The 24,963-nt window shown below is 40.4% G+C and overlaps 1 protein-coding gene across 7 annotated transcripts in view; it reads right to left on the reverse strand.

The window, feature by feature from the left end:
• Positions 1-17,867: 17,867 nt before the first annotated feature.
• Positions 17,868-24,963, reverse strand: part of SYNE3 (spectrin repeat containing nuclear envelope family member 3) — a 92,638-nt gene continuing 85,542 nt past the window's right edge. For all 7 annotated transcript variants that reach the window (XM_038404902.2, XM_043517459.1, XM_043517460.1 and 4 more), the window contains one exon: positions 17,868-23,333. In XM_038404902.2, the coding sequence (XP_038260830.1) occupies positions 23,136-23,333 (198 nt within the window). In that variant the 3' untranslated portion in view covers positions 17,868-23,135. The remainder of the gene's footprint in view (positions 23,334-24,963) is intronic.

Raw genomic sequence — 24,963 nt, forward strand, 5'->3', positions numbered from 1 at the left:
TCACAGAAAGTGGAAAATGAGAACTCCATCCTACAGATTATTTGCAACATCTTTTATTCTTATAAAGAAAACATTCCAACGATACTATTTTTTCTTTTGTTTTGCTACTTAAAAGAAAAGGAAAAAAATAGTAGCTCTGTCTGGCCATTTGGAATGGAAAGGGATCTGCATGACATGAGGGAGTTTAAATACATGTACGATGTTGGACTTTTAGTGTAGAATAAAAAAGTAAATATAAAGATTGCTCAGGCCCTATAAGGGCCAAATACACATAGTGTGGATGGCTTCCCGCAGTCATAGTACAAATTAAAGGTTTTAACTGAGACTTGACTTCAAACCCAAAGCAAAGATCTAAAATAAGGCTCATATCAGCTATGTCCCAGAAAAGAATTAGCCAATTTCCCTTCCTGTTGGTTCTCTACGCAGCCCAGCCCCTCTGTCTCCTGTAACACCTTCCCCATCAATGTATAGACAATGATTAGGAAATCAGCTGCCTGCTGCAAATGAGGATCAAGTGCAAATCCATCCCTGCTAGCTAATGGAATGCAGGGATGGTTGGCAATCTGGGGCTGTGATGTAATTTATCCCTGCCAGAGCTAATGTGGGGGTCCCCTCATTGCATGACATAGGATCTGGTTGTTTTGAGGAGGTTTTTTAAAAGTTCTTTCTTCTCCTCCTAGGGCAACAGAAAAATGTTACTGCCTCACTAGTTTTTAAAAAGGTCTTCTTTCTGCGTGTATGACTGTCAAAAAAGGGAAAGGCAGTTAAATTCTGAAGTTAATATGCCAAACATGCCTTTGCTACTGTAAGCTTGGAAATGAATCTTTTATTTTTCTGCCATGTGTCTCATGCCCTTGTTTACTGTTGAACTCTTCAGAGAAATTCAAGGTACAGTGGTCAAATACAGAGGCTTCTTCTGGCACCCAGCCCAACAACAATTCATAACATCATCACTGAATAACCAAAGGCTCGGTTGCACAACTCTTCCTCATGTTGGCGAGTACTTAGTGACATGAGCAGTCCCAGTGATGTCAATTTGATTATTAATCTACATAGATGCTCACCAAGGAGAATGAGGTTTGTGCTACCTAGCCCTAAATTAAAAAGGAAAAATAAAAGAAACCAAAGGTAAACATAAAGCTTCTATTTCTCCATAATTGGACTTTGTTAGTTAGAGACAACAATCTCTTCTGTGGTAACGGAAGGGTCCTCTCCTTTAAAAAAAGTGTTATGGGTGGAGCTTTCAATTATTATCTGAGCACTTTCTTCAGATCTGTCCACACAGTGGGTCAGTGTACTCTATGGGGGTGCGATTTCTTAAAGCACACTAATACATTGTGCATTAATTGGTCTCTTAGACTCATAGACTTTAAGGTCAGAAGGGACCATCTTGATCATCTAGCCTGATCTCCTGCACATTGCAGGCCACAGAACTTCATCCACCCATTCCTGTAATAGATCCTAACCTCTGGCTGAGCTACTGAAGTCCTCACATCATGATTTAAAGACTTCAGGTTGCAGAGAATCCACCATTTACACTAGTTTAAACCTGCAAATGACCCATGACATATGTTGCAAAGGAAGGTGAAAAGCTCCCAAGGTCTCTGCCAATCTGATCCAGGGTAGGGTGGGGGGGGGGGAGGAGAATTCCTTTGATGATGAGGGTGATCAGTTTGACCCTGAGCATGTGGGCAAGACCCACCAGCCAGACACCTGGGAAAAAATTCTCTGTAGTAACTCAGAGCCCTCCCCAGCTAGTGTCCCATCACTGGCCATTGGAGATATTTGTTGCTAGCAGTCGTAGATCAGCTACATGCCACTCTAGGCAGTCTCATTATACCATCCCTGCCATAAATTTATCAAGCTCAGTCTTGAAGCCAATTATGTTTTTTCTACCACTAGATCCTGGTCCCTCTAGACGCTGCTGGTGTGCACTAAAGGTTCCTGAGTGCGCTTTAATGCAGTGTTGTTTGAAACAATACTAGTTAAAATTCCTGATTTAAAATCACACTAGGGAAACTTTTGTGTGCACTAGCAGGGTCTACATAGATCAATTAATGCACAACACATTAGTGCACTTTAGAAACCACACCCCTGCAGATCATATTACTTCACCGTGTAAACACATGGCCTTATTCTTCCTCTCGCTTACACAGTACAAATCAGGGGTCACACCACTTAAATCAACAGAATTACACCAGTGTAAATTTGGTGTGAGAGAACAATGACGCCCTATGAACTCTAGCTGTCACAGACATTGCTGGCCTCATACAAAGATGCTGGCTGTAATCAAATATCATGTTGAATGGAGCTGAGATAAAGCTTTTCTCAAAATAGGTTGAAAAGAGACACAATCTGATTGCCCAACAAAAGTTTCCAACTCATGCTGCAAGGGAATAATAAACATGCCACTTTTTTTTACAACAGTACTTAGTGTGTAAATTTAGTGCTTACGGATGGTCCAGATTGACCAGCTGTGGAGACTGAAGCCAATGGTTTGTCCACAGAACAGGTAAAGCGTAGAAGGTGGCCTTGTAGGCTTCCCCTATTGCTCTAACAATGTGCCCCAATGCTTACCTAGAAGGACCAGCTCTTTGAGTTCATTGCCTAGGGCCCATTGAGTCCTTGGCCTCTCCATTAAGCAAAGGTACTTACTGGTGATTTTTGTGGGGTGGCCATTTAATAACCCAAATTCCACTACACTAGACATAAAGAAAGACACATTTTAAAAAAAAAAACAAAAAACATGAGGGAGTCTAGCTCACTAGCGGGTTGGGCAGGGAGATAAAGACTGAGACTTTTATTCCTAAAATCCCACCAAGGATTTTTTTTTGCCATTTTTGTCATGGCAACGTTGAACAGCAAACCTCAGTCCCTTTAGGGCACTGGTTTGCATCTCAATCTCAATGAAAAATGACTTAGCTTGTCATGTTGCTGCTCTGAAGAAATCATCTTACAGGATTCTCACTGCTGGGTCTCAGCCCCTCACTGAAAGACTGGTGAAGCTCCCAAAGTTTTTACAGGTTTCAGAGTAGCAGCCGTGTTAGTCTGTATTCGCAAAAAGAAAAGGAGTACCCGTGGCACCTTAGAGACTAACAAATTTATTAGAGCATAAGCTTTCGTGAGCTGTAGCTCACGAAAGCTTATGCTCTAATAAATTTGTTAGTCTCTAAGGTGCCACGGGTACTCCTTTTCTTTTTGCAAAGTTTTTACAGCTTATGACCATTAAGCATAGTGGTAACAAGGCAGAGTGTGAACCAGGCCCACTACTGATGGTCACAAGCCATTCCCCAAGCATAAATAATGCCTTCCAAATGTTTCAGTCAGTTCTGATTGCCTGGCTGTGTGATCATAAAGCCTCCCAGATTCAGTGAGAGTAGTAACTGATGGCTGCCCAATAAGAAGCAGATTATGCTTGTTATAGGAGCATTCTATAAATGTATAGAGAGATGCTAATTAGAGCTGGCAAAAATTTTCTGACAGAATGCTTGTTCCCTCTGATTCAATGGAACCAAAATGTTCTGCAGGAATGCGTCAATTCTGTCAAAACTTTCAGTGAAAACCAGGAAAGCAAGCAGAATAGCTGGCTGGCCAGCCTCGATGTCTGGATTCCCGCCAGCCAGCAGGCTAGCAGGCAAGTTGTGAGGTTACCTGAGCAGTCCAGTAAGGCAGCTGCCCAGTGAAACAAGAAGCATGGGGCGCAAGCTGGCTGGGAAACCGGGGGAGTTGACTACCTGTGGAGGTGGGCAGCCTGGAGAAGGAGCTGCCCAGGTAGTCAGAAAGCCAGCCGCCCAGGGAGCAAGCTGAAAAACTGCATTTTGGTTCTCCCAGAAAGAAATTTTTCACACTTTTTCCTCCCACAAAAATTTTCACATTTGTGGCCTTTGAGCCTGATTTGAGAGACATTTTTTCACAGGTGGGAAATTCCTCTTTTCAGCCAACTCTAATGTCAATGTGTCTCAAACCAGGCCCTGCAAAAGCAAAGCACCTAAAATGAGTGGATGCTTTGGAAAACCTGAGTTCAAGGGGGGAAATCTTGACCCCAGTGTAGTCAATGGGAGTTTCACCATTGACTTCAGTGGGACCAGGATTGCACCCTAACCGATTTATCCTTGGTCACAGAGGATTTTTTGGCAGAACCAGGAATAGAACCCAGAGCTTCTGACTCCCAATCCACTGCCCCGACAATAAGACCATCATCCCCTTAAACCGTTACCTCTGGGTCACTCTCCCTTTGTGCCAGCACTACACTTTAGATCATTTTTAAAACCTTTCTTTCTGGTTCAACTCCCACCGCTTTGCTGCCGCCCTTGTGCTCCCCCTTTCCCACTGATGCAAGATTTCCATCTGCTGCTGCTCCACATTTCCCTGACTTCTTCTAGAAAGCTGTCACTTCATTTTTCACACACTCTATTTTATTATCCATGTGTAAATGCTATTATTCCCACCCCCAGCTACTTGTCCCTTCCATTTATTTCCGTTCCTCCTTTTCCTGACATGTGCTTCTATGGACCTATGTGTAATTTTTGTTCTCCTTTGCATTTTACTTAAGATATCTGGGGAAAAATTGCTGCCTTTTCACATAGTAAATGGCCTCTCTGAAGTTTCTTAGTGTTGTCTTAGGGTGTTGGTTGTCTCTCTCTCCAAAGACCCAGGGTCACCTTTGCCAGTTTTGTAAAAAAGCAATGTGCAATAATCAGAAATGGGAGAGCTGATCTAAGCAGTTTTTATTTACTCAAGGAAATATTCACTGTGTGACTTTCTGCAGGGATAGGACTGGAACGCAAGTCTGCAAGGTGCATAATGGCCAACACTTCTGCAACACTAACCAGCAGCTCTGGTAGGGCTGGGTGCATTACCATAGACCCTGGGGATAAATTTCACAGGAAAGCCCATCTCAGAAGGTCAGACTGATGGTTCCCTTGTCATCCCCGGTTGGCCCAGGCACCCTATTTAAGTCCAGGATAGGTTCCAGGAAGTGTCTGTGCAACAAGTGGGCTCCTCTGCCAGATAAGTAATGGACCTGCCTCTTGGACTCCTGACCTTGACTCTACCTAACTCCTGGTTCCTGACTCTGGCCGCCGCTGCTCTGACCACTAGGCCAGTGTTTCTCAAACTTGTGTACTGGTGACCCCTTTCACATAGCAAGCCTTTGAGTGCGACCCCCCTTATAATTTAAAAACACTTGTTTATATATTTAATACCATTATAAATGCTGGAGGCAAATTGGAGTTTGGGGTTGATACTGACAGCTCACGACCTCCCATGTAATAACTTCACCACCCCCTGAGGGGTCCCAACCCCCAGTTTGAGAACCCCTGCAATAGGCCTTATTGCCCAAGTCCCAGTTGTGAGATAGCCTCACAAATGATGCCCATGTTCAGTCCAGGTCTACCCTACACACTTTTGCTGACATAGCTATGTCAGTCAGAGGGGTGCTGAGGTGTGATTTGTGACCAACAGAGCTATGCCAGCAAAAGCCCCTAACAGAGACATAATTAAACTGGCAAAACTTTCACTCGCTCAGAGTAGCTGGAATAAGCCATGCCAGCAAAAGCACAGTTTTGCTGGTACAAGCTGTGTCCACACTAGGAGTGCTTTGCTAATATCATATAGCAGTGTGTGTGTGTGTGTGTATACCAACAAAGCCTTCCAAGCATAGTTCAGACTGGAGAGCCATAATAGCCTTCAGCAGTGAGCTGCTGTTTAAAGTAGTTTATTTGGTGTATACAAGGGGTGGCCAAAAAAATTTCAGCCGGCAGCTGCCTCTTCTTTATATGGAGATGTTGTCCATGATAAAAGCAACAGTGTAGTATTATCAGGAAAAATTCTGCCCTCAACTAAACACACTCAGTTCCTATTGAGTGAATTAAGGATTATGAGTCCATATTTGAGGTTAGAATTTGGACCAGCAATACTTAACAGTTCTATCTGAGGTTTTCAAACTACATCACCAGCATAAACAGCTGAAGCCTCATAGCCTGCCAGTGAAATGGGTGTGGTAAGTATTGTTTTTCCCATTTTGCAAACTTGGGTATAGAGAGGGTAAGCAGTTTGGCCAGGATCATGCAGTGAGTTGTTTTGACACTCAGGCTCAGAACACAGAAATTCTGATTCCCATAACCCTGTGCTGATTGCATAACCATGCTGAGATGATGCATAATATCCCATCAGAAAACATGCCAACTTAAGAAGACTGATGGCTCTCCATAATACTGAGACTGATCCTTTCAGTAAGGCCAGATCCAGGGACTCAACGCCAAGCCCAAACAGTGGGCATCTTTGCAAAGATAGGACTGAAAGGGAGAAGAAATTTTCCTTACTCTCCAGTGTGGGTGCAGAGCTGCTCTGTAGAGGTTAGTTCAGCCCACTGCAGGCCCACACGACTCTGCTGCAGGATCCTCTGAATGGCCCCTCCAAAACCAAGACTCCTTCCCTCCTTTGCACAGCAGAAATACACTGACTCTGCTGTCAATAGGTCCTCCACAACCACAGAGTTGGGGGCCTGATTTGCCCCTAAGTGACCTGTACATAAATGAGTTACCGGGACTATTTACTATTTGAAGTCTATGATACTGGATAATTTAATTATAAGATTTAAACAACTGCAATATTGGTTAGTCCAGAATGTTATCTGCTCACTGCATGGGCTAGTGGAGGGGGCACTCTTCTGAAGGAGCACTGGGCTCTGGAATGACCTTATCTCTCATACACCCATGGCATGCCACCATGTGAGACAAGAGAATGTCATGTTAACAATGGGGATGGGGAAAAGGAAGAGATTGGTGCATCTGTCTTGCTTCACTGACTCCTAGCACCAGTGTTACAGAGCATGCCTACATTCACAGAGGCTGAAATGAGCACTTACAATTGCCATGAATTGTGGAGGAGATTTAAAAAAATAAAATTCAAAGAAAGTATAGCGTTGCATAGTGGTTAAAGAACAGGAGATTGGAACAGTCCCTTTAAATGAAGGTTTAGGAGGCACAGCTGGGCAAAATCCTCCTAATCCCCACTTCCTGCTCCCTTTCCTCAGTCAGTGTTTTGGGGTTGAAAGGTCCCCTCTTTGCAGACATGTTGCTGCATAAACCAGTTTTTAGACAATGGCATTTTTTTCCTGTTCTTCTGTGGGACAACTTTATGAAGAAACACTGAGGTCCCTGGTGCTAAGCCCAAAACTCTTCAGTGGGTACCTGAAGTTAAATGTTATGTAAACACCATCCTCATTAGCTAGTGTGGGCTGAATTAATTCCTGCTGTAACTCCATTGACCTCATCGGAATTACACCAGGGGTGAATCTGACACCTATGGCCACACAACTAATTGATTGTTCATGAGAATGAGTTACTAATTACAATTTCCAAAAGCTTAAGTGTTAGGAAAATACTGAGAACATATTATATATTGTAGCTGCTACGGTTATAAATTAACGTGCTCATTTCAATTAAAGGTACAAACCAAGTATCTGTAGAGGCCTTCTTCTGGTCTAGTACAAATCAGCTATGGGCTGCTGGTAGCTGGAATGCAACAGATGAAGAAAAAAGGTAATCATGACCTTTCAGAACTGCTCCATCGTGTCTGAAGACTAACTTCCCCTTACACTTCCACATTATCTGCAACGAAATTTCTTCCAAGCTAAACAATTTCAGAAGACTGATTTCAGGAATGCAGAAATGTCTGCTTAATTTCAACCTCAATAAGCCTGCATTGCAACTCATTCTTAATGTATCAAAGTTAAATGTTTTAAACATTTATCTAGTTGCTATGGCTTTGCCTTGTGCATCAGACACTTTATCCATCAGACATGACAACTGAATAATATTTTTTTATTTTCAGACACAGGTCACAGATTCTTCTCATCATGCTACATTTTCCTCCCTGCCCTTTTGAGCTTACTGGAAAATCTGTTCTGTAATACTATGGGTAAATGAATTACTGTCACAGATGGCCTGTAGAGATTTCATACATGCTGCAGTTCATTTGTCCAGGAATGTAGAAAAACCCTTGTCTTCCGTGGGTATTATCAGTGACAGCAGATCAGACACTATGAGGCTTGCTTGCACTCTGTACTCTATTGATTTCCTAAATTTTTATGACTCATCATTTACCATTCTTGGATTTAAACAAACTAAAAATAGTATGTTCAGTTCCATAGTGCAAAGCATTTACTGCCATGAACTGTAGTAAAGGGTTACAGTCCATTTTTATGTTCCTGTCCTGTACTGTTGTAGTAAGCTGCTAAATAGCTGCTGTGTTCCACTCCAGAAGTGGCTGCATTTCAGTGGTTAATAAAACATCTCATGTCACAAGGGCATGTTGAGACTTAATTTGTTAAAGTTTTCAAAGTGCTTTGAGGTCCTCAGATGTAAGGTGCTATAGAAACTGAAAATATATTTGATATTAGGACAATGGAACGGACTGCTTAGGGAGGTTGTGGAAGCTCCTTCACTGGAGGTTTTCAAAAGGAGGCTGGATAGCCATCTGTCTTGGATGGTTTAGATACAACAAATCCTGCATCTTGGCAGGGGGTTAAACTAGGTGACCCTTGCGGTCCCTTCTAATCCTATGGTTCTATGATGCTATATTAAATTAAATATGTAAGATGCTCTGACTGTGTCCTGATCAGCATAGGCTAGGCTCCTAATGAAAGATTTGCCTATTTACAGCCTATCATCAGGGTTCTCTGTTCTTGTTTAACACCCACCTCTGCTTCTGAATTCAGTCTGATGATAAGCAGTCAGGAACTGTATATCTGATGCATCACATGCTGGAGGGGGGGAAAGTTCTGTGGATTTATCGAATGGGTGAAATTTGACCCAATTTTTATCTATATATATTTATATCCACACCCACACTGTATCTTTCTTGAGGGTAGGCCTTGTGGGATGCTTACTCTAGCTAACTGCTGAGAATAAGACTTGACAACATACTTTACAAAAGTTCAAAGAAAGGGTAGCATGGCATAGTGGTTAAAGAACAGGAGTCAGAGGATTGGATTCTATCCCAGAATCTGCTTTAGACATGAAGCAAACATTGGGCAGATCACTTAGGCCAACTTTTTCAAAATTGGGTGTCTAAGGTTAGGCTCATGCATCCAAACTAAGGCCCTGAGCCTCTGACAAAGTCCATGCAAGTGGACCACTATGCCTCTATGGAGCCCCCTGTGAAATCCAAAGGCACCGGGCAGGGTTCCACCTATGAGGCAATCACTGTAGGATTAAGGTCTTTGGCACTGAAAAAAGTAGCCTGATTTTCAGAGGTACCAAGCACCCACATAGCCAATGAGGACACTTTCATCTAGGTGCCTAATTCTGGATTTAGGTATCCCAGCTTTGAAAATATTGGATTTAAACTTCCCTAACAGTTTCCTGTTCTGTAAAATGGGAATGACAAGACATACTTACTGCACAGGGGAGTTGTGAAGTTTAAAGAATCAATAATGGTAAAGTGCTTTGAGATCCTCTGATGAAAGCAGCTATAAAAGGGCAAAGTGGCAGTAATAGCTATTGAGTTTCCCAGCCATCACAGCAGGAGACAGTCTTGTATATAGCTGACAAGCAGTCACCGTCTGCTCCCTGTCTCTGTTTGCACTTCATCAAGTTATCTTTTTGCAAGCGAAGAAATCCCAGCTGATTAAACAGCACATTCATCATCTGGATTTTTCTAGATCATTTTCTATATCAGTAGTGTAATAAAAATCCCACCTCAAAAGTTCATGGAGATCTGCTCTATCTTCCACTCAAACCCCTAGAGGAGCCACAGCAAGATTGGCAGTTAAAATATACAGTTTATTCATCCACAGTGCCAATCAAGGAACATTAAACAAAAAGATTAGTTCTGCTTTTATTTGTTTGTAACATGAAAAGCATGGAATATTTAACAGCATTGTAATGAATACCAGATGGGAATAATGCTTATTTTAAAGACACTGTTAACCACCTCTCTTCCACACTGCTCAAACAGCCAGGCAAATCAAGCAGCCCATTAGAACAATTTATGAACTTCCGCTAAGGGAGTTCTATCAAGAGGTCCACTGCTAATACAGTGCAACCCTGATAACATCTGTTAGGGTTATTCATTGAAGAGGATTATATTACAATCCTTAGTAATAGCATGAATGCTACAGTAAAACCGGATGAGACTTCAGTTTCATTCGCTCCAGCAATGTATGTTTATCAGAGTGTTCTTCCGCAGTTGGAAGCTGAGGCTGCATTCATGAAATGTTGAAAAATGAAATTCAGAAAGCTTGAAATATTAACTTAGAAAAAAAACCCTCTGTCTTTAATCTCTGCTGGATGTAATACTTGCCTCCTATACATAGCACTGGTATGACTGCAAGGTGATTTCCCGAGTGAATACACCTTAAAAATCACCCCCTCTTAACTCTCCATTGTTGGTGTTTATTTCATTAAATATTTATCATTCTGTAATCTTGCTCCATTTTTTTCTAATTTAATAGGTTTATAATGATGTTTTTTTTTTCCTTTCGTATTACCTAGCCGCATCATGAGTGTTCAGATTCAAAATTACTGGATTATACTGGCATATACTGGCAAGGACTTTTGTACAGTTACAATTTAGTGCTCAGGCATTAGACAAAGAGGAACTACAAAATTATTTTTTTGACCATTCTGTAAGATCCCTATTGACTATGAGCCACATCCTCAGCTGGTATATATCAGCCTAGCTCCATTAACTTTAATGGGGCTATGACCATTTACACCAGTTAAGAATCCGACCCTCTTATTTTTATTTATTGAACTTGCCACCTTTCAGTGTTATGACCTAAACAACAGCCTTTGTCCTCTTGCAGCGGGGTAACAATCTAAAGCAGGTGTTTCTGCAATAATATCCAGCCTATATATTAATAACTGCCCAGGATACTCCAGTGGCCTCTAAAACCATTTACAGTAATTCTCATTGACTGCATCAACTCCCACTGATCAACTGCAGACTCCACTGCAGCCTGAATTTGGTCAGCCCACTACTCACTCACCCATAAAATAGTGTTTTTCCTTTCAAGCCTGTGAAAATCTCATGCACGACTCTCTCCTCCCTTCTAGAAGTAAATTCCCTGCATTAGACATAATATCAGCAACACAGCAGAAGGCTCCCCAGTTTTATTTGGCTCTTTCAGAAAAACTAGCCTAACATAGGCCTATCACCTTGAAAGGTGCTCCTAGGGGCTTGGCCACACAAACCCCGTTGGTGTTCCCCTAAATTAATAACCCACAAGAAGCATTATATTGCAGAGAGAAAAGCTGTTAGTAAGGGTTGCAGCGTCATTTGTGTATTGATTTGAGCAGCCAATAAACCACAGTGATATAATCTATAGGTCACCAGGGTCTGACTTTCCCAAGGTCACAGAGCTGCCTCTATGCTTGCATGGTCTCCCCTCTACTGTTGCTGGCACCCCTTAGAGTAGCAATCACAGTCCTCTGCATGACCATTGCACTACTAAGTTCAGCTGAAGAGTTTAAACTTACACAAGTGCAATCTTATGCCTTCTCCCTAATAACCTTGTGTTCTCCAAAATACATAAGGACCATAAAGGGGTCACAAAGCCCTATGTACAGATTACTGGGAGTTAAGCAGCACCAGGAAAGACAGAGACCATCCCAAAGTTCATCCCAACACATGACTTTTAGGCAAAATATACAGAGGGGCTTTCCCTACCGCCAGAAAATAATTCTTCTTTGGAGTTCTTCAACTTTGATGCTTCTGGCAGACTTGGTCTTGCTAGAATTCAAGAATGAAATTGGCAGTTATTTGGTTACTAATAATATTTCTGGGTCCACACATACCACAATGGTAAGAGAAAGAGGAGTAAAGAATATAGTACATACCTAACTATAGTAATGCTTGCTTACTTACACAGATTAGACTGAAAACTAAACTTTGGGCAGAGAAGGAATTCCCCTATATCCAAATATATTGTGTGTGTGGGTGTGGTTTCCCTCTCCTCTGGAACAATGAGCAAGGATCATCATCTGGGGCCCTTAGAGAAAAGTCCCACAGAGTCCTGTAGAAATTTAACAAGGTTCTATAGATTTTGCTCTTCCTGAAGATCCTGCAGAATTCTGTAGATCCTGCAGAGATATAATTTTCTAGTACAGTACATTTGCTAGGACAGTCTTAAAAAAAAGTTGGTATTTTCTAATAAGGATTATGAGTTTAGGATCAAGTAGCTGTGCTCAGCATAATCATTTATTTGCTTGCAGTGTGTGAAGATAATGGGAAAAGAGGCAGCAAGCACTAGCAGACATTAGTCCTTCCTACCTTGTTCTTCTGTGTTCCTAGGACAGCACAAACATTTGGATGGAAAGAATTAAAGGCAAAGAAAAGAAAACACAGAATCACCCCAGGATAACTGAGATGCCTTTAAAAAGAAAATATATTTATTTACTGCATTACAACTGCAACACACACAATTATTTTCTCCTTTAAAAAAAGACGTGCAGTAAAATATTCCAATTTTACAGTGTAGTTTAACATACAATATAGTATTTCATTGATAACAGTGACAAGCATAAAAAACAAACAAACAGTCATATGGCAAGAGTTGCGAGTGATAAATTTCCAGTCCCTTTATCTTTATTGCAGACAGGAAAACCACCTCATATTTTATTGGTCATCAAATGTTTCAGAATACTGGAGCCTGATCTTGCCAGGTGCTGAGTCCCCAGTGAAGTTCTGCAGAATCAGGCCACACTATGTGGGGAGATGAATGCTTAGTACCAAATTGTGGAAGTATTTTCTAGGTAATAAGCAAAATTCTTCTCTGTACACTACACTGTGAATCATTTACAACCTGAAGCCTCATTTTCAGAGATGCTGAGCACCCAGAGTTCTCACTTAGTTTAATGGGAGCCAGGGTGTTTCAGTGCTTTTGAAAAAGTAGGCCACTTTTGCGTATTCTGAAACATTTTCCTGTAGATTTCTATCGCGTTCATCTGTGCATGGGACTTCAATTGATTTCATCTGGATTTCAGAAACAGAACAAATCCAGACTATACAAGGGAAATCCACAATGGAGAGAAGAACATAAAATTTTGCCCAGAAATGATCAAAACATAACCCACCTCTCTACTTAAAAGGCCAGAGGCATTCATTAAGAAAGGACACATTCTGTGTCTCTTATTCACCTGGAGTGTTACCTTACTCTTAACAGGACCAATGAAATTCATGGGGCTACTTGTGGAGTAACACATTGCAAAGTGCAAATAAGGATCATAGAATTAAGCCCCAAAAGACTATGGTTCCATTATGGAGTCTCCCATAATTTCCAGGGAGGGTTGCTTAAGAAATGTTACTTTACCACAGTCATGGGTTCTGAATGGGCCAAATTCATCTCTCTACCTATGATGGAGTTACACTAGGGATTAATTAAATCAAATAATCTTTTGGGTTTTTTTTTAAACATAAACAAAGCCAGGCTCTTGTTACTGAAATTATAATTTTATACACTGTCATACATAGGCAGCACCGAGAAGCCAACAGCTTCTTTTGATCTGTCTGGAATGTAAGAGGATATTTCTGAAGACAAGAGTTTCAAAACTACATGGAATTCAATAGAATAAATATATATTATTTCCAAACATAAAGCAAGAGGCAGTTTACAAAAATACTATTGTCACAGTCTTTCTGCATCAAATGTGAGTAAGAGTAAAGGATTTGAAAAATTAGCATGACATTTCAAAAGACCACAGTTTTAATAAGAAAATAGACTGGTCCACATTCCATGAATTAAGCCAGAAAGATTAAGAAAAGGTCCAAGACAAGGACAAGTGATAACTTGCACATGTACAGTGACAGCTGTTTGGCTCCAGTATTGTTTACCTTAGTAGAGAGCTTAATTTATCACAAATGTATTTAAAAATCATAAGTTACATGACAAAAGTGGAAACAGTCCCTGCAATCTGAGTACTTGTGTTCACACAACCAAAAAGTGACAGCTATCCAGTTATTTACTTCTCTCTCTCTCTCTCTCTCACGCACTCTATATCCTAAATGTTACACTGAACAGCACATGCATAAACAGTTATTAACATCAACATTAGTATTAGAGATGTTTTAGAGATGTATATGAGAGATGTTCATGCTCTAGTGCCTCTTACACTTGTTTTTCTACTTGAATATTAACATTTACAAGTGGACCTGAACTGCAAAACTGGGACCTGGGTTCCGGTCTGGATTTTAAACACTCCCATATGGTAAGGCATTCAGATCTGGAGTTCTCATCCAGCCTCTTACAGTGATTACGGTCTGGATCTGGACTCAGACTGTGAACTATCCTAAAGTTCAGTTGTGATCAGGATTAGGGATCTTGTCTGGCCTTTTATAAAGTCAGGCCCTAATCATTGAAGTTGGATCCAGATTGAGGTACAGATACCAACAATTACGTCTTCTACAGTTCAAGAATGTTCAGATGTTGGCTTCCAGTTAATCTCTAACAGCAAGTGGAAAATATATCTACATATTTGTAGATCTTTTAATTTAAAAAAAAACCCTCAACATTTAGGGCCTAATTAAAGGAAATTTTAGTAAACCAAGTTGTTCGTATTCAATGTTTTGGGGAAATACATTGAATGCAAGTGTAAATCCCATAGTTGTGCTTTCCTTTTAGTTGTTGTTTTTGGTAACAGTACCTTTTCAATGCATCCTTTCAAGGGCTCTAAGCAAATTACACTTACATTTTCTTCCTACAATTAAACAAAGGTAGCCTCTGTGTGGGGGGAGGGGGGGAGTAAGAGAGATGGAACGGAAGTGAGATGGGATATGTCCACGTACTCCTTATGACCTAACTCTGTGAACTGAATTGGGCCCAACACAGCCAACTGGTTCTAGAAGTGAGGACAGGTCTTCTGCAAAAGTTTTGTGCACTCTGGCAAACAATAATGCATCTTCCATTCTTAGTAGCACTTTTTAATGTCAATGAAATAGTAGGTTTTATGAAAGGTAATATCAGAGAATTTTCACATGCACATTATTGTTCCTGCAAATGTTTCATGTAGGTCCAGTGCACCCAAGTAAACAAATGAGGAGAAAGTAAACTTCTGGAAATATAGCTGTGATGTTTTTCAGAAGGAAACCACTCTCATGGAATTATACAAGAAACTAAGAGAGCACAGGCTAATAGAAGGGCTTCCAGTCAAATATACACACATATGACTTAGAGACACAGAATTAAAACATAAGAAAAAATCATGACACATCCAAATAGCTTCAGAAACACAAAATGCTCAATCCATGACTCTCAGGTAAAACTCTTAGGCTATGTCTACAAGGCAGCCTCCCAGCCTGGGTAGACAGACAAGCACTCGCGGGGCTTGAGCTAGCATGCTAAAAATAGCAGTGCAGACATTGTGGCTCTGGCGGAGAATCATGCCACCCACCTGACCTTAGACCCAGGGAATCAGGGGGGCTTGAGAACTGGAGCTGCCAACTGAGCTGCAATATCCACACTGCTATTTTTAGCATGTAGCAAGCTGAAGCCAGGCTTGCATGAATCTATCTACCCGGCTGGGAGGCTTGTTCCCAGTTGCAATGTAGCCATACCTTTAAAAGGCCTAATCTGGCATGGTGCTGAATGGGAATGTGAAGGCAATAGGATTGCAAGGGGCTCAGCACCTCATGGGATCAGACCTGAACAGAAGAAAATACTGAAAACTTGTTAAAATATATATCTAAACTTTCCTTGCTTCATTTTAAAACAAACACTTTTCTTTTTAAAGCTGCACTTGAAAATTACACTGATGTGGAATGTTGTCTTTCTTCAAGCAGTACAATTATTACACTTCCTCTTATACCCAGATCACAGTAATGGCTAGGCTGTCCTTGCAGAGTACAGGGATATACATATTTGCAACGAAAACCAAGTCTGTGGTGTTTTACTCTTATTGGAACTGACAAAGGAGACATTAAGATTTTGGGGAGCCCTATGTTCTGAAAAATAAACCCTCCAAGCAAGAATTGTAGATAGAGGAAGACATCAGCTCCAGGCCAAAAAAAAAAAGCTAGTAATGGCAGGTAGGGTTGGAACCAGCTTGCATCTTCCTCTGGCAATGTTCCTTCAATATTGTCTCTTATTTTTCAGAAATGGTTTGAGTTCATTTTTCCAATGAACAAAAGGGCCAAAATAAATGGCTTGCTACAGTGGTTGATAAATGGTTTGTTAGATCAGTTTGTCAAAAGTGACTATTTTTCTGTTTGAAAAATACCCCAGCTATTTATGATGTATAATTGTGTCATTTAAATGTCCCAAGGGGCTCAAGGGCATGCAGACCCAGACTGTAGAGCACATGGTAGTGCTTAGACAGTCAGGGACAAGGCTGGGATAACACAGCTGAGTTTGAAATGGTGGCCCTCCCTTTTCTGATTAAATGGCAACTTTCTATAGCTAATAGCTGAATTATCCATGAATGCCTGCTTAAAGGGATCAGAATGAAGGGGCTTGGGCAGGTTATTTGTAATACAAACGGCATGGTGGCTATTATTATTAGTTAAGCGCTGACAAAAACACTCTGATCTGTGTAAGACACAAGTGCTCCAGTGTGAAAGGAAGATTAGAGAGAGGGCAAGATGTACCAGGAGATCCAGAGAAGATCGTTCATTGAAATCAGAATAATTTAAAAATGTATCAGAATAAAATTCTAAACATGGGTGGTGTTTGAGGGGCCATTTGCTCCCTTTAATTTATTTACACAACTGAGTGTGTAAGCCCTATCTCCTCTTGAAGTGCTCTTGTAAATCTCCTTCACACCAATGGGAGTTCCATGCACACACCAAGTACAAAGGATTTAATGTCCTAGACATGATCAAGCTGAGTAAATTCCTGAGATCCCAGAGCACCAGTATATAACAGAGCTGGTAATTATTTTGTCTAAAGAAACACTAAGTAGCTATCTGCAATAGTCACTTTTTGGAGAGACTGGTTCTTTTCTGAGGACATCAATCAACTCCAATGATTAAGGATTAAGTTGAGATGAATAGTGATTCTGAGATCCCTGCAATTTATGCAAAGTGATCACTGTATAATGATTAATTACTAGTTTTATTAATTAGGTTAGTCGCTTTATTTTCAGCCAGAAATGCTTGACTATAGTAAACATAACAGCCAGGCAAATAAGTGATTATCAGATCATGATAGCTCTGCAATCTTGGTGTTATCAGGAGAATATTACTTTTGTGTATGTGTTCTTAGAACATACTTTTTCCTCACAAAGAGCACTGTAGAGAGGCTTATGTAAACAGAATTGAATACAATCTAAATTGCTGGTTGGAATCAGAGAACATTCTATAAATAGGTATGCAGCACAATAGAAATTTTCTACCTCACTGTACTGCGGCCATGGAAAAAATTCTTGAAAGCGTCTGGCTACAGAATCCATTACAATTCGTAAATTAGACTGAGGCTTTTCTCCAAGGGCTGGGGCTGAAGGCTGAACTTGGAGTGCGTGGAGATCCTCCTAACTTCCATGCATGAGTAGCTGAGTGCAGAATTTGGCCCTTTGAGCCATAGTTTCAAAGTGGTATCATCCTGGCCCATCCGATAGTGGATAACATCTTGTATGCTAAAGAACTTTGGTGCATGCAGTTTTGCAAGTACAAAAATGTTTACTTGTCAACACAAAGTGAATTTGGATGCAGCCTGACTAGTCAGGTGCTGGTCTGATTTGCATGTGCAAATAATTCCCAAGCTCAAATGTATTTAATTTAAGGGCTACAGCTTTCCTTGAAGGTACTCTGACTCTGGATTAGCTGTAAACCTATCAGGCAGCATGAGCACTGAGGTTTGGCCTCTATCTATCTATGTTTTTGTTTTTAATAGGCATCAGATTTAATACAAACAAGGGGAAGTACTTTTCCCACACAATGGCAAGTTAAACTATGGAACTCATCGCCATGGGATGTTGATGGCCAAAAGTATAACTGGGTTCAGTGAAGAAAGAGATAAAGGATAGGTCCATCAATGGCTATTATCCAAAATGGTCAGAGATGCAACCCCAAGCCCAAGGCAACCCTAAACTTTGGACTGTCAGGAAGGGAAAATGGGCGGATCACTCCCAACCACCCAGTTCTGTACACTCCCCCTGAAGCTATTGCCAGGGATTTTAAGTATACTGCCAGCACTGATTCCATACTGTGTTCGAATCTGAAGCCCAACTGTGAAGCATCCAGGTGACTGACAGATGTCACCAGATAGAGCTGTGAATAACTGATTTTTCAGGTCAGTGGCCAAATAAAAACAAAAAAAATATTCAGGTTTACCCAAAACACAACTTTTTACTTTTTCGGCAAACCAAACATATTGAAGAAAATATATTCAGGTAACATGAGGTGTTTTTTTTTAAACCTTTCAATATTTTAAAATAAAACTGAAGTAAAAGTAAAAATGAAAAGCTGTTTTGATTCAAAATGGCAAAATGTTTCATTTCAAAATGTCAAAATTAAATATTTTGACTTTTTCAGAATTTTTGTTTGTTATTTTCTACTTAAAAAATTAAGTGAAGCCAACACACATTTATGAAAAAGTATCAGCCAAAAAGTTTTACCCAGCTCTAGTCAGAAATGATCTAAGATTTTATAAAAATTAGGATAAGAAAAATGGTGTGCAAAAATGTAGACAGAAATCTGTACCTAAAGTTTGTGAGACTGCTCTTGAAACTTTGTTCCTTAGGATGCACTTTATAGATATTGGGACCTGTTTCCTTGACACAGGAAACCAACAAAGTCCTCTGAGGGGGAGAATTGAATCCACTTTCCTTTACCATTATTTGAGCTTCACATCGTAATAGCAGTTACGCTCCCAAAAATCAGCAAAGCAAAATCTTCTGAATTAAATTAAGAAATGAGGGAAGGTTGGATTTTTTTCTCCTTGAGCCCCCCCCGCCCCAACCCACTCCCACACCACAAAGGACCTGATTTACATTTTTCTTACACCAATGTAAACTGGGAGTAACTCCACTGAGATCAGTGAAGTTACTCCAGCATAAAACTGGTGTAAGAGAGAAATCTGAGCCTAATGCTTGAGCTGATTTCCATTAAAAACAGAGAAAGATTCACCTCTGCTATGAGATATTTGTATTTCTTAGTTTGTTTACAGAAAAACTCCAAGATCTACAGCAGAGATGTTAAAGAATAAATTCAATGCAAAACCCCAGTGGCAAAAGTGTGGTTCTAATTTAGATTTTTTTTAAACCTGGCCCAACATTGAAACTTTAAGGTGACATGGAAGTTATTTTCGTAAGACCCTCTGCATGGAAATAATTTCTTTAATGTCCCCTATATTTGTATTGCCAACGCTTGTAAGATACACTGCTGAACTCAAAAACAATCCTGACAAGAAAGGCCAGTACCCAGAAACTCTTGAATTTTCATGCAAAAAAACCTGACCGTTTCCTCCTTGATCTTCACCTTAACTAACTTTTCCCACTTGTTATAATTCTTTTTCTCTCCTGTCTTTCATTCTGTTTTATTTAATTTCCTGACCACAACATCCCTCAAAGAAGCAGAAAGGGGCTATGCTACAAACACTGTTATATCTCTATCCTGCCCCATCCCCCTTCTGGTTCTTTGTACACATTGAAATGGTTTGAAACAGAGGTGGGAGATGCACATGGTTCAGAGCTTAGATGATTAAATCCTTGCTGCACAGAGCAGAATTTGCATGGCTCTTGAACCAGCTAACTGTGGGAGAGGAGGATGTCTCTCTCTCTTCTGCTGGAAATAACAGTTGCAAAGAAGGAATTAATTTCCTGCATCACTTGTGAATTATAGTTCCTTTCCACCTGTCTCCTTTGTGAAGGAGGACACAGCTTGATGCCTTCCTTTCCTTCCTGTTTATATTTAAACCCCTTATTTGTCTTTCACAATTTCCTCTTCTTGTCACCTTTCTGCTTTAAGTCACCTGTCTCCTCTCTCTTCTCCTAGCTCTTAACTGCCAGTTTGTAATCAGCATTACTTCAGATCCTCCTCTGCTCTTCCTTCTGCTGCATTTCTCCCCTCTGGCTCTGCCTACTCATGCATTTTTCCTTCTAATTTCCTAGTTGACTGAAAAATGTTCAAAAATAACTGTTTCCTTTTTTTGGGAGCTGATTTTCAAAATTTCAATGACATTTTTCATCAGAATTCCTAAATTTAAAACATTTTGACCAGCTCTAGCAATGATCTAGCTCCAGTGGGCCATGAGCAGCAGATAGCCATTTGACCACCTTGTCCTCTCCACCTGCTCTGAGGGGGTTAGACAACATGTTTGTTAGAACACCAGTATTCTCACTGTATTAGAACTCTCACCCCCTTGCTGATCCTGGTGTCACTGCAACTGCAGGAAGCATGAAGAAAAATGATTGTGTAGACAAGACCTCACTGACAGAGAGAGCTCTCTGCAGGGAAATGGTAGAGGCCCCACCACTTGGACATTTGAAATTAGACTGGACAATGTACAATGGAAAATAATACTGCATAGGCATAAAGATGGACTAGATCAATGATTTTCAACATGTAGTCCGTGGACCGCTGGGGATCCACAGACTATGTCTAAGGGGTCCACGAAAGGTTGTTGTTACCATAGGACATTGGCTTTCAACCTGTGGTCCATGGACTCCTTGGGGTCTACAGACTATGTCTAAGATTTCCAAATGGGTCTGCACGTCCATTCAAAGATGTTTAGGGGTCTGCAAATGAAAAAAGATTGAAGACCACTGGACTAGATGGACTCTAATAGAGATTGTTCTTTACATTCTATATTCTTACTGTTCATGCCTTCCTTTTTCAGACCCTATTCTTTCTTCTCCCACCTCTCTTCTCTATCTGCACCCACCTTCTTACCTCTCTCTCCCCCACTGCTGCCTATTCCCTTCTATTCAGAACTCCTTAATATCTTCTCCCTCCTCTGCTACCCTGTCCTCTCTTTCCTCATTTCCTCTCTTTATCAATTTTTTTTAAAAAAGACTTTGGGGGAATCTCAGATCTAAACTTTGTTCTTTCAGCTCTTCATAATTATTGATATAGTAGGCAGAGGTAGCATACAACACAAAGTCAACCTGTGGAACTCTTTGCCAGAAGATGTTGTGAAGGCCAAGACTATAACAGGGTTCAAAAAAGAACTAGATAAATTCATGGAGGATAGGTCCATTAATAGCTATTAGCCAGGATGGGCGGATGGTATCCCTAGCCTCTGTTTGCCAGAAGCTGGGAATGGGTGACAGGGGATGGATCACTTGATGATTACCTGTTCTGTTCATTCCCTCTGAAGCACCTGGCATTGGCCACTGTCGGAAGACAGGATACTAGGCTAGATGGACCTTTGGTCTTACCCAGTATGGCTGTTCTTATGTTCCAAGTAATCACCATTATACTTAATGGAATTGGGTCTGTAGTTAGTACATAATTTACATCCAATAATATAACATATGTAACTATGGGCCATATTCTACCTTTTATTTTGGCACAGAAGTCCCATGTATTATGATAGGGGATTGGAGTTTTGTATGCAGAGTAGAATATGTCAGGATGTAATTAACCTCCTGTATGTTTTATGGTACAAAAAAAGTCAGTCTCACCTACAAGTATACAATAATGCGTATCCAATATAGAATTGATACTATTTTGGGACTTGTTTGGAGAGAGACAAAAAAGTCAGTTGCCACTACCTAGAATTCAAATTTCATTCAAAGAAATAGCCAGGATAGGGGAAACTAACTAAGATTTTTTGACTGACAGTATGATGACTATGACTCTAGGATAAAATTGAACAGAAAAAAGCTGGTGAATCAAAGAAGTGCCGCAAAGTATTTGAAACAATCCCCTTTCCCACTTTTGGACAAGATGCAGGCTCCAATTAGGTAAAACACCACCATGAAATGGTTGTTTCATCATAATAATGCTGTGAACTGCACTTACATTAAAAAGCATATTGAATGCATACATTTCTGTTAAAAAAGAAGAGCTGATGAAAACAGGCACAAGACTAGGTAAAAGGATGACAATTCTCAGTGTCTCAGACCTCAGACTTTTTAAAAACTTGTAGTACAATTGTGCTTGATGCAATTACACCATGTCACATTTTGTTAGCAAACCACTGACATAACGCCAGCTAGGAAGGAATCATGTTTATTGACTGCATTTGTTAATGTATTTCTGTGCTTTGACCAGTTTGTATGCTGAGGCTGAGACAAGCTACGTCCCATTGTCCAGATCATGTGGTCCATCCCAGAGCAATTTCTGTGCCAAAACCATTCGTGTGGATGATCTTCATAGTTTAAAAGGGGGGACAAGATCATATTTTTCTCTTTTACACAGTTCACTGCTACACAGAGCTTTGTACACTGTAGCTGCACAAAATAAAATAAAAATTATAATTTGGTTTAGAGTGAGGTTTAGAAAAATGCCCCATTATTTTCAACTTTCCTTGCCCGGTTTTACCTCTCTGACTTCAGGAGTGACAGAGGACAAAGCATTAGAAAAAGTTGGTAAACTGTCACAGAGAGCATTTGAATATACTGTGGGCCTGGTCTCACACCCATTTCAATGGGAGTTTTTGCATTGCCATCAGTGGTGACTGGATCAAGCAATAGAAAAACTAGCTACTGATCCCAAATAGAAACTTCCCCTTTTGCTAAAGCCTAATGTTAAACAGCGTATTTAAACATGATTCCGTTGTATCTCACTCTGAGACAATTTTTCCTGATACATGATTCCACAGAACATCCCTTATTTTCTCACACTCACTTTGATTTCAGTTGTAAACACCAAGAACTCAGTTTTTTAAAATATCTGCTATTCGTTGCTAAACAAAGGCAGAAGCAAAAATATTGCAGGATTAGAGCAAAACAGTGGAGTTTAGATTTTTTTCATTATAGTTATATACACACTATATATATATATATACATATACACACTCATAGTATAAATATATTCATATAATATTGTAAAAATATTAATTTAGCTCTAACTGTTAATACCTGATTTATATGGACTAACCTTATACTGCGTTTATTTGATGATGTTTCCAGTTAATCTGGTGGCCATGTTAGAAGCCCTAGATTTAGAGGATTAGCAATAGTCAAGACACCTAGGAAAAAACAGCCTAGATGTCTAAGCCGGTCACTTCTCGCCATGTCCCTGTAGAGGAGTTAAGTTGGAGGAGGGCCTTCATATCTCAGCATCAAGTTGAAGGAGCGGGCAAAGTTGTTGGCAAGCTTGCAGCTGTGGGTCTCCTCCACCAGGGGGAGCAGAAACGCCAGGAGTAGCAAGAACAGCAGGAGTATCTGCAGTGGCAGCGCTGTCCAGCACACGCGGTGCAGGAAAGGACACATCCCCCCTGGACGTCTCTAAAAGACACAAACCAAATGAGGATGATGGATTTATTGAGCATATTAACAAGAAAAATAATGACAATAATTGGGGGAGGCACGAGGGGCAGGGACTGAAGACACCTAAAATATTTCCTAGAATCAGTGATAACGGAGATGGAAAAGACCTTTTAGCCCATCTTTTCCGCTGCAGAACTGATCCCTGTGATATATTCCTGCATGTTCTGTAGTTTGACTGATTCAAGTAATGGCACTTGAATCACTTCTCTTAGGTTATTCCCTGGGCTAATAGACCTCAGTACTAGGAATTATTTTCTTGAGAATTATTGCTTGGTTTCACTGGAGGAAGAAACCAACAATCCTTGGTCAGATTTCTGATTACTAAGCAATTATAACTACACACACACACACACACACACACACACACACACTGCTAGCTGGTCTTCTCCCAAGGAATGTTGAAGAGAAAAAGTCTATTTTAGCAGCTAATACGTCACAGCAAAATGAAAGCTTTGCTTCCTGGGAGAAGCCAAAACAGCCTTAGGCTTTGTCTTAGTAGAGGAGCTTGAGCTTCATACATAGTTTGTATTCATTATGGCCAGATCTCTCAGAGATTTGATTTGGTTTGGTGTCCCAGTGCAGTCTGATCCTTGGGCCCTCTCTGTTTATTGCTGACCTTCTCCATGGGTAGGGAAGGCAGGAGAAGGCTTCCTCATTATTACAGCCAATCCACTGCTTCTCATGCTTTGCCGGACAAATTTTATACTTCACAAGATGCAACAGAATGACAACGAGAAGGGAGAAGCACAACAGATGGTGAAAGCTGGCTTTAACATGAAGTACCCCTTAAACTCAGATTTGATGCTCAGTGATTATTATTATAATAGAGTTCCACGAAAGGAAGAGAAGGGCCAAATTCTGCTCAGTTACACTGGTGTAAATCAAGAATAATTCTATTGACCGCAATAGAATATTGACTGCAATAGAATATTGAATAGAATAGTCAATTCTATTCACTGCAATAGAATATTGTTTTGGATATACACCAATGTTACAAACCAGAATTTGGGCCTGGGACTTCAGGAAATACTCATTAAAGTGGAGGGTTCACAGTGGCAGGATTCCTGGTGATTATTAAAGATCTCTGTCAGAAAAAAATGGTTAAAAAGTAGACAAATACTCGGATGAGGCTGTTTCTTCAGCAGGCATAGATTTACATTGGCAGTATAGTAATAATATTTAGCATCTACCCAATACCAGTCATTTACATGCTTTACAAATCTTAACTAATTAATTCTCATAACACACCTGTGAAGGGTACTATCCTCATTTCACAAATGAGGAAATAGAGAAGTTAAGTGACTTGCTCAAAGCCATAGAGGAAGCCACTGTCAGAGCTGGGATTAGAAATTCAAACTCCTGGCTCCCATTTAACTCAGATTACTAGGCAATACCTTCCTCCCACTGCATTACCAACAGACACTGCCCTTTGAAAACACCAGCAGAGAAGATAATGTCAGTAGACTAGAATATTGTCACAAATTAATGGTCTGTATTAGAAATTGTGGAGATGTTTCTCCGCCTTGTAAGTAAGCTCCTCAACCTGCTGGTGCTATATATATATATATATATAAAGGCTGGGGCATTT

This window comes from Dermochelys coriacea, chromosome 6 (assembly GCF_009764565.3).
Source record: "Dermochelys coriacea isolate rDerCor1 chromosome 6, rDerCor1.pri.v4, whole genome shotgun sequence".
Classification (NCBI taxonomy): Eukaryota; Metazoa; Chordata; order Testudines; family Dermochelyidae; genus Dermochelys; species Dermochelys coriacea.